General features: G+C 42.8%; 1 protein-coding gene across 1 annotated transcript; it reads left to right on the top strand.

Annotated features, from left to right (window-relative positions):
- The first annotated feature begins 2,285 nt into the window (after nt 1–2,285).
- On the top strand, nt 2,286–8,734 carry ubxn6 (UBX domain protein 6). Its single transcript, XM_033622424.2, has 11 exons — nt 2,286–2,469; nt 3,381–3,538; nt 4,518–4,582; nt 4,707–4,835; nt 4,969–5,066; nt 5,176–5,251; nt 5,361–5,445; nt 5,572–5,791; nt 6,413–6,543; nt 6,627–6,775; nt 8,400–8,734. Exons 1-11 carry the CDS (start codon nt 2,387–2,389, stop codon nt 8,523–8,525), a joined length of 1,320 nt encoding a protein of 439 aa, XP_033478315.1. The 5' UTR covers nt 2,286–2,386; the 3' UTR covers nt 8,526–8,734.
- The last annotated feature ends 1,035 nt before the right edge of the window (nt 8,735–9,769 follow it).

The following is a 9,769-nucleotide window of genomic DNA, read 5'->3' as shown; positions in this document are numbered from 1 at the left end:
TTGCATCTCTCCTTTATGCAGATGATGTGGTTCTGTTGGCTTCATCACACCGTGACCTCCAGCATGACCTGGGGGGTTTTGCAGCCGAGTGTGAAGCGGTCTGGATGAGAGTCAGCACCTCCAAATCTGAGGTCATGGTTCTCTGCTGGAAACCGGTGGATTGCCCCCTCTGGGTTGGGAGAGATTTACTGCCTAAAGCGAGGGAGTATCTCGGGGTCTTGTTCACAAGTGAGGGTAGAGTGGAGCATGAGATGAATCGGCGGTTTGGTGCGGTGTCTGCAGTGATGCAGGCGCTGTGCCAAACTGTCGTGGTGAAGAGGGAGCTGAGCCAGAAGGCAAAGCTTTTGATTTCCTGGTCCATCTACGTCCCAACCCTCACCTATGGTCATGAGCTCTGGGTAGTGACTGAAAGAACGAGATCAGGAATACAAGCGGCCAAAATGAGTTTCCTCCGTGGGGTGTCTGGGTTCAGCCTTAGAGATAGGGGGAAGAGCTCAGACATCCGGAGGGAGCTCGGAGTAGAGCCGCTGCTCCTTTGCGTCAAAAGGGGTCAGTTGAGGTGGTTTGGGCATCTGATCAGGATCCTCCTGGGTGCGTGCCTTTGTAGGTGTTCTGGGCACGTCCCGATGGTAGGAGGCCCCGGGGCAGACCCAGAACACACTGGAGGGATTACATATTCATCTGGCCTGGGAACGCCTCTGGGATTGAAATACTCAAGTAAATTATAAATACCTCAAATTTGTTCTTGAGTACAGTACTTGATGTACCTTCTGTAGAAAGATTGACTTGATGTCTGTAAGGGACATGTTATAAATATTAATGTATGTCTTTTTTTTTTTTTTTTAGAAACAAATCTTTATTATATGTTTTTTACGGAGGCATATTGCATTCACTTGACAAATTAAAAAAAAATCCTTTTTTATTGAGTAATTTTTTCAGTTTTCGGTGTAATTTTTTTCTGTTTTTCGCAGTATTTTTTTTTGTTTTTCGGGGTATTTTTTTTCTGTTTTTATGGGTTAAGAGAACAATGGAATAACAGACGCTTTCATTCCTTTCTTGAGAGCTCGATATAATGGAAACAGCCATGACCCGCTTGTGTAGTTTAATCCAGTTTTACTTTGTTTTGGGTTTGAGACACTGGGAGATACTCTTGTCTTTAAGTCATATAGATGGTGTTATCATTAGTTTGTCGACTTTACCCAGGCACCGGCACTTACAGGTGTCAGGTGGGAGCGTCTCCTCATTCAGGAAAAAAAATTACTAACCCCGAAAAACAGAAAAAAAAATATCCCGAAAAACAGAAAAAATTACCATGAAAAACAGAAAAAAAAATATCCCGAAAAACAGAAAAAATATCCCGAAAAACAGAAAAAAATACCCGGAAAAACAGAAAAAAATACCTGGAAAAACAGAAAAAAATTACCATGAAAAACAGAAAAAAATTACCACAAAAAACAGAAATTACCACGAAAAACAGAAAAAAATACCCTGAAAAACAGAAAAAAATTACCACGAAAAACAGAAAAAAAATACCCCAAAAAACAGAAAAAAATTACCACGAAAAACAGAAAAAAAATTACCCCGAAAAACAGAAAAAAATTACCACAAAAAATACCCCGAAAAACAGAAAAAAATACCCCGAAAAACAGAAAAAATTACCACAAAAAACAGAAAAAAATTACCACGAAAAACAGAAAAAAATTACCACGAAAAACAGAAAAAAAATTACCACAAAAAATACCCTGAAAAACAGAAAAAAATACCACGAAAAACAGAAAAAATACCTCAAAAAACAGAAAAAAATTACCACAAAAAACAGAAAAAATACCCTGAAAAACAGAAAAAATACCCCGAAAAACAGAAAAAAATTACCACGAAAAACAGAAAAAAATACCCCGAAAAACAGAAAAAAAATATCCCGAAAAACAGAAAAAATACCCTGAAAAACAGAAAAAAATACCACGAAAAACAGAAAAAATTACCACGAAAAACAGAAAAAAATACCCCGAAAAACAGAAAAAAATACCACGAAAAACAGAAAAAAATTACCACGAAAAACAGAAAAAAAATACCCCGAGAAACAGAAAAAAATAAATAAATTACTCAGGAAAAACAGAAAAAAATACTCAGGAAAACAGGGCTTTTTTTATTTGTCAAGTGAATGTATGTTTTTACACCTCAGTTACAAACATGGTAATTCATTTTGATAGACTGACGGTTCTGACGTCAGCCACAGGGGGGCGACATGACCGTGTGCGAGGCGGAAGCAGTTTCGTGTCAGCTGACACATTTTGTTTTGGTCCTCCTCCTCCCAGCTGAAGTCTAGCTAGCTCCCCATCATCCATCTGTGTCTCCACGGCCGCGTTTTCTTTCACAGCAGACAGACATGAAGAAGTTTTTCGAGGACATAAAGAAGGACATCAAGTTTAAATCTGCGGGACCCGGGAAGAAACTGACAGAGGACACCAGGTGACAAACATTTACCTGCTGCTACAGCGCTCGAGCTAGCCACACAGCTAGCTGGCTAACGGCTGCTAATAGCTAGCTGCTGGTCATTAATGGTTATTGAGCCACTGTTAGCATGTCATAAAGCTAACCAGAACTGATAAGTGATTTTCAGCGTATGTCAGGAGGTTTTTCGCGGGCTAACTGTCTCCTCCCGTCAGCCACTAGCTTATATAACATGATGTAAGGCGGCCAGCTAATTTCAGGGTAGCTAACAGTTAATCCCTGAACAATCTTATTTAGCTTCACTAGTACTTCAGACAACCGACCAACTACTGACCAGAAGAAGGCTGCCTGTTTCTCTGACGTGTGGATAGTGTTGTTGTTTGCATGGTTTGGGAGTTTATCGATGTTCCTCAGCTCAATATCATCTTGTCATGACACATCAGGGCCGTTTAAAGGCTTGCATGTCTTTAGCATTGCTATTTTTAACCAGGTCAGATGTTGAGTGTGTGTTTGTGAGTCAACATGTTGAGATCACCCACTTACAGCTAATAGCCTCCTGATGTTACACTCATTGGGTCCAAGCCCTCAGATTTGCCATGAAGACAGATCTCTTGACGTCAGACAATGATATCTCCACGTTGGTTGAATGATTTATTATCAATCAAACTGCATCTGAAACACCCATCTGCCTTTGTGCTTTTGCAGTTTGAACTGTGAAGATAGCCTCTACCAATCTCTAACAATGTTGCTTTACAACAAGAGACATATATAAATATTTATCATTATTTAAATCACTGGGAAGGCAGCTGTAAAGTGTGTTTAAGTGCTATACTAAGCGCTGGGGAGCAGAGGATCTTAGGGACAGAGATTTGAGGCCCAACGTGGAGCTACAACAACAACATGTCTCTTCTGTTCTCGTTACACTGTAGTACCAAGCCCGAGGTGGTGCAGGGCAGCTCCAGTGCCAGGCATAATCGCTATGCTCCCAGCGAAGGATCCCAGAGGGCTGGAGCTGCTGCCCTGGCCAGGATTGAGCAGCATCAGCGGCCGAAGGTCCACACCTCTCAGGACGCCATCAGGAACCAAGGTGAGACAAATTACACCTCATCTCACATTAGTGTTTCTTACATGAGAGGCTTGGGGTGGTTGAGCCCTAATTAAATCTGTATTTATGGGCTGATCTTTACTATCATGTCAATTTTACAAAGTAATATGAGCGTCAATCCAGTGCTGTTATCATTCAGAGAATTTGTCCTCAAATTGTCTGATAGTTGTGGTCTTCTGTTGTACAGTCAAAAACGGCTATCCTCTTATCTTGAAAACTACTTAGTCACCATAAAGGAGCCATTTTTAAAAGCTTGAATTTGCTTTGTAGAAAATACATATTATAGTACGGACTGCTGGACGGCTTGGATTACTTATTAATATCAGCCTGGTCCTGATGGTTTGAGGTTTTTATCAGTGCCTTTACAATCAGGTCGGATCATTTAGTTTTTCTCTGCGCTGCTTGTCGTAAAAGTAAAGTGGTTTTCACTTGGTTGCTGCTCATTCATTTACTTCTGGTGCCACAATATCAGCATTCACCCCCACATGAGGATTTGTCATTTTTCGAGTTTCACCTCTCAGAGTGTCAGAGCGTACTCGAGGCACAGATGAGGAGCAGAACGCTATCATTTTTCCCAACGACTTTCGATCAGTCTGGCTGCTTTTCCATAGAAACAACACACCCTGCGGTTCAGTGCTGGGTCTGACCTGTGTAACGGCAGCAACAGGAAGTTTGCTTCCACTCAGCTCTGCAGCAGCAGCTGGTCCTCTAGTCCATCGATCCGATCAGCTGTGTTCAATCCAACCACAGACTGATCGAAAGGAAGTCTTGACTGTGACGACCCCACGACTCTTAACTTAACAAACTGCTGCTGAGGAATAAAATCAAACTGTGCTGTGTTCACAGAGTTTGATTAAAGAATACAAATGTTGTTTTCTGTTGCTGGTGATCTCCTGCCATTTTAAGACACTGGTTATTAGAAAAAAGACATAATTGCATGTTTTTCTGTATTTGCTTGTAGTGAAAAGAGAACTGGAGGCGGAGGCAGCTGCACTGGCTGAGAAACAAAAGGCAGATGAAGCAGAGGTGTGTACGACGGTGATTTGTTTGGTTAAATCAAGGTTTCTAAAGTGACACCATTAAGATAACGCTTGGCTCACAGTGATCAATATTTAGTCTGACGATATTGGTGAATGACAATTCTTTCCAGGAAGCCAAAGTGCCGTTGAAAGATCCCGCCATTCTCTCAGTGTCAGGTGTGTATTTCACCTGTCCGCTAACTGGAGCCACGTTAACTAAGAGTGAGAGGGAAGTACGCATTAAAGAGGCCATTTTGATGGTACGTCTGAAGATACTGTCACTTGTTGTTGTAGCTTGAATTAGAATGTGTTTGCAAAATAATAAACCTGACTATGACTGCATGTTTTTCCACTGAGTGTTGTTGATTAAACGTGCTCTGTTTGTCCTGTCAGCGGTTTGAGGAGGATGCAGTCGAGGCCTCAGTTATGATGATTCACACATTCAACAAAGACAGAGAAAAAGTGAAGGCTGCTGTGGACATCATAAGCAAGTGAGACGCTCGGCACAGTTGATCATCACACTGACTCTGACTTTAGCGTTTGAGCTGTTTTCTACAGCTGTCACAGAGTTAAATATCTCCAATGATGTTGTGTCAACAGGTATATTGAGAATATATGTAAGAATCCCACAGAGGAGAAATACAGGAAGATTAAACTCAGCAACAAGGTGTACCAGGTGAGTTTGAAACTGGGGTCTCTCAGTACTGTGGACCTCATCCCTCTGACTGTAATGAGGATTTTTTTCCCATTTCTTTTATATTATTCCCCCTTTGGCTTTATTTCAGGAGAAGGTTCGTTGTGTGGAGGGCAGTAGAGAGTTCCTGGAGGCCCTGGGCTTCACGAGCATTATGCTTCCTGTGGACGGTCAAGGTAGATTAATTAGTGTCTTATCAACATGTTGCCACAGTCAACAGATCATTTAAAAAGTCAATCTTTCATTAACGTTCAGTCAGTTGTCACATATTCCGATATGTGCTCGCCTTCCCTGGAGTTTAGAGGAGGAAGAAGAGTTCCTGGTGTTACTAGAGTACAGTCCTGATGCCCTGGAGTTGATGAAGGAGCGGAGGGATCGTCTCCAGAGAGGAGAGCCCGTCAGAGCTCAGCTGGACAGACAACCTCAAGCATTCAGATCCTCTCCCAACGCCCAACGCTTCGAGCTGCCGCCAGAATTCTACAACCTGACAGCGGAGGAGCTCAAGAAGGAGCAGCAGCAGAGGTACAGACTCAAAGTTATTGGAACTACATTTCTTAATTGACCTACTAGTACACACATTAAAGTAGAAAATTAATGCATTTTTCTTCTCTGACTGTGGCAGTGATGCCTGGACAGTAAAGATCAGTATCTGACTCTTTACATCTGCATTTTCTTTTTTGAGTAACACTGTTTGTCAGCGTGGGATTATGCAGCCCTGAGTCATTGTGCCTGATTAAATCTTGCACAAACATTACTGAAGTGTTGCAAAACAACCACAAACATGTCTGCACATCAAACTTGTTAGTTGTGGCTTGTGTTTCACCCTGTACCCTGTCACAGGCCAGATTTGGCCGTGGCCCATAAGTTGAGTATCACCGCAGTAGAGGTTGACCCGGCTGCGATGAACAGAATGACAGAAGACAAGAGCGGATGTAAATGTAACTGACCATGATTGTTAACACCCTCAAACACACTCATCAATAATGTATGATGATCCCTTCAGTCCTGCCCTGCCTCATGTGCTCCCTGGGACCTCTGGCCTTTAAAGACCAAACTGTGCACACCTCCCCAAAATGTGGTCCGGTGCTGTTTGTCCATCATCATGTTAGATAACCTGCATGTCTGTGTGTGTCTCTCTCTCAGGAGTGAGTTGGTGGAGAAGAACGCCATGCTGCGCACTAAAGCCATGAGGGAGAAAGAGGAGCAGAGGGAGAGAAGGAAATACAACTACACCCTGCTCAGGATCAGACTGCCTGATGGAAACCTGCTACAAGGTGAGAGCCTCTGTTTAAAGTCAACTCAGAACAGTACGAAACACAAAGTTCAGTGATTCAGTAAAGATGATGTGTGACTGCAGGGACCTTTTATGCGTGGGACCGGCTGCCTGTGCTGTTTGCGTTTGTACGGGAGTCCTTGGTGGACGGCTGGCAGCCCTTTGAGCTCATCGCTCCCGGAAATCAGAAACTAAAAGAGTCTGAGGAAGTCGCTCTTGCAGAGTGTAACTTGGTGAGTTGAAACCACAATCGTGTCATGAAACTGCCCCACATAAAATAATGCATCTAGATTACAGCTTCAGTCACCTGTTAACCAGTTAATGATGAGGCCGGTGACATGCTTCATTTTTCTGCTGTAAACAAATCTGACAAAAAGACTGTGAAACATGCCAGCACTTGTTAGTAGAACCAATACAGGGTTCCGGGCACCGGGTGACACGCTCCTTCACATTACCATGAACACACACTGTAGTGTATTTTGAATCAGTCCCACATGCACACCGTCCTGATGCTGTGAATAAATACACACGAGAACACCAAGTGTGTATTCATCCACTGCTGAAAATAGTCCCAGCAGATGTTGTGTTTGCACCTGTTTGAGCAGTGTTTGCTACAAACGAGTGCACAGCTGTTTAGGAAACCACTTCATCTTTTTAAAAATGAAAGTGGATTTGAGGCCATTTTTTTTTTTTTAACAAATACATTTTTAGTAGCCAAACACGAGGTTGAGGCTCAGTGTCACAGGCAGGTGAGAGAGGTCGGAAAGTTTTGCAGACAGACCAACACATACAGTAGTTGGTTGGTTTTTTCATGGGATTGCTGACAATAAGAAAATAAAAAGAATTATGTATCGTACAGAAAGTAGATCTGACCAGGAAACCTGGTTAACTGGACATTTATGTGTTCAAATCTTCCTTAACATGAAACATGTCACTGCTATTTCCACAGCCAGTTTGTAACGTCCAGAGCAGAATTAAAAACCAGGAGGCCACAGTACAGAAACTCAAATGGATCATTTCTTATCAGTATTGATAGTTTCTGTGGTGAATATCATTTATGCTGCTGCTAGACAGTTCTGTAACCACAGTGGAAATATTGAAAGCACCTCTCTAGTGTAATTTTGCTTTATCAAAAAGGAAGGCTGCGGTCAAAACATGTTTATGAAAAGACACAAGACACACTTTTTTTAAACACTTTTCCTCAACCGCAACGGAAAATGTCTTTAAGTCAAGAAAACATACAAAGGAGAATCCATAAGGACTCAGGAAAAGAAAATGTGACTGCACTGAAGTGGGTCTGCTGTTGTGAAAAATTTTACCTCACTACAGCAGATGTGGTCAGACAGGCACTGCTGCTTGTTGTTTAGTGAGCCGGTAAGCGATGAAAACTATAAATACAAGCTTTCTGCGTGGCATTTAAATACAGCAGAGGAGCAGAGTGAGGCAAGGACAAAGGAAAGGGCAGCGAGTGACTCTGAATCATAAAACAAACCAAACACATCCGACTGCTTCCAAATCTCCTCTGACTCACTGCAGCTGAAAGCAGCTGACAGAAGTTAAAATTAAAACCTGTGCGGCTGCGCTTATCTGACACGTCAAACTTTACATTAATCTTACCTGCAGCTAAGATACTAACGGGTCATTTCACTCAGGTAGGAACCTTCTGAAGCAAAAAAAACCCTCCTCCTTCGTATAATATTTTACATTGACTAGTTTTGGCTCTGCGAACTTGTGTCACACATTTGATTTGAAACAACCAGTGTAGCATCAATGATAGAAATAAATGTGAGTCTTGCTGTCCTAATTCAAACCAACCTGTCATCCTTACACAAACAACCCGTCCCTGTATGTTTTTAGGTCCCTGCAGCTCTGCTCACATTTGCCTGGGACGCAGCTGTGCAGGCTGATATCGCAGCTGCAGGTGGAAAGAGCGCCACCCTCCTCAAACCGGAGCTGCTGGAAACCATTCGGACCCTGAGCTGAGCAGACGGACCGCCCCTGAACTCTCCCTGCTACCTCCCCCCTCTGGCACTGCGGGGGTGGGATTGCCCCTTTCAAATGGCTAGTGATAAGTTTATTTTTACAAATGCTAACTTCAGTCAGTAGCAGTGTTAGACCAGGGGGCAACTTCACCCTAATGCGCTTGTTTTGCTGAGCATACCCTTCTCTCTCCATGTGGGGGTGACGTCCCCTCACAGACCGTCTCAGCAGCACATTTTACTGAAGGAAACACTACTAACAGATGTAAGGAGGAAGCAAGGACAGGTGGTCTTTTTGTTGCATCCTGAATTTACATGCTGTCACAAACAGACTGTGGCAGCAGCCGTCTGTGCTCTATCTATCCAGCAGTCAGCCAGCCAGGTATTCTTCATGTGGCATGTTGAGAGACCTTGTTTTAACTGTGTCGACACTTCGTCCTCTTGTTTGAAGTAAACAGTAAACATCTTGCTTACACAACAGTTGGATTAGCAGTGCGTCTGTACAGTCATGTAGAGGGAGATCAGGAGTAGAGGAGCCAAGTACCTCTGGTCAGATACTGTTGACTTGTGTTGGTGTGTCGGCACCGAGCTGCTGGGTGTCTGTGCACTTGCTTTGACTTGAAATGCTATCAGTTTTGACTTATAAGTCTTTTGTCTGTCAGCTGATGGTTGTCCAGTCTGATTTGATGTGATGTGAGTCTGGCTTGCCCGTTTGTCCTCTGCTCTGCAGTGGTGTTGCACTCCTTGTTGTACAGCTGACTTCTAATTAAAACTTTAAATGTGATTTATCTGTACGTTTATGAGCACAAGCCCAAATCATAAATAAAACACAGGTTCAGTGTGACGGATTTAGGAGGATTTAGTGGTGAGGATTGAAGATTGCATCCAGCTGAAACTCTTATCGGTTAGAATTCCTGTTCAAGAGGTTTTAACCAGGAGCTGAATTATCCACAGAGGTCTCCTCAAATGGACCAGGTGATTTAAACTGGTAAAAATGCTGAAAAAAGCAGTGTCACGTTAACTTAAGATCCAGTCGTTCAGAGAATTTTTACCGGGAGCCGAATTCTCTGCAGTCTCCTCCTCTTTAAAAACAGAGGGAACCGATTATTTAACCTGGTAAAAACAGAGTAAAGCAGTTTCACCTTAAAAATCAGTTTCTTTAACACTACTTGGCACGGCAGGGCTGGAGCCAACTACTGCTAACATTTGCTGAGCTTATTTCTGCGATAAGACCCAGATGTCTGATGA

This window comes from Epinephelus lanceolatus, chromosome 6 (assembly GCF_041903045.1).
Source record: "Epinephelus lanceolatus isolate andai-2023 chromosome 6, ASM4190304v1, whole genome shotgun sequence".
Classification (NCBI taxonomy): domain Eukaryota; kingdom Metazoa; phylum Chordata; class Actinopteri; order Perciformes; family Serranidae; genus Epinephelus; species Epinephelus lanceolatus.
The sequence above is the reverse complement of the archived record's forward strand: the minus strand, read 5'-3'. Positions and strand labels throughout refer to the sequence as shown.

What these genes read in the sequence shown, in the direction of transcription:
- ubxn6 (XM_033622424.2), top strand. Translation starts at nt 2,387, where the DNA reads ATGAAGAAGTTTTTCGAGGACATAAAGAAGGACATCAAGTTTAAATCT. An exon ending in TTAAAGAGGCCATTTTGATG is followed by an intron (nt 4,836 to 4,968) that starts GTACGTCTGAAG and finishes TTGTCCTGTCAG; the next exon opens with CGGTTTGAGGAGGATGCAGT. An exon ending in TGATGGAAACCTGCTACAAG is followed by an intron (nt 6,544 to 6,626) that starts GTGAGAGCCTCT and finishes GTGTGACTGCAG; the next exon opens with GGACCTTTTATGCGTGGGAC.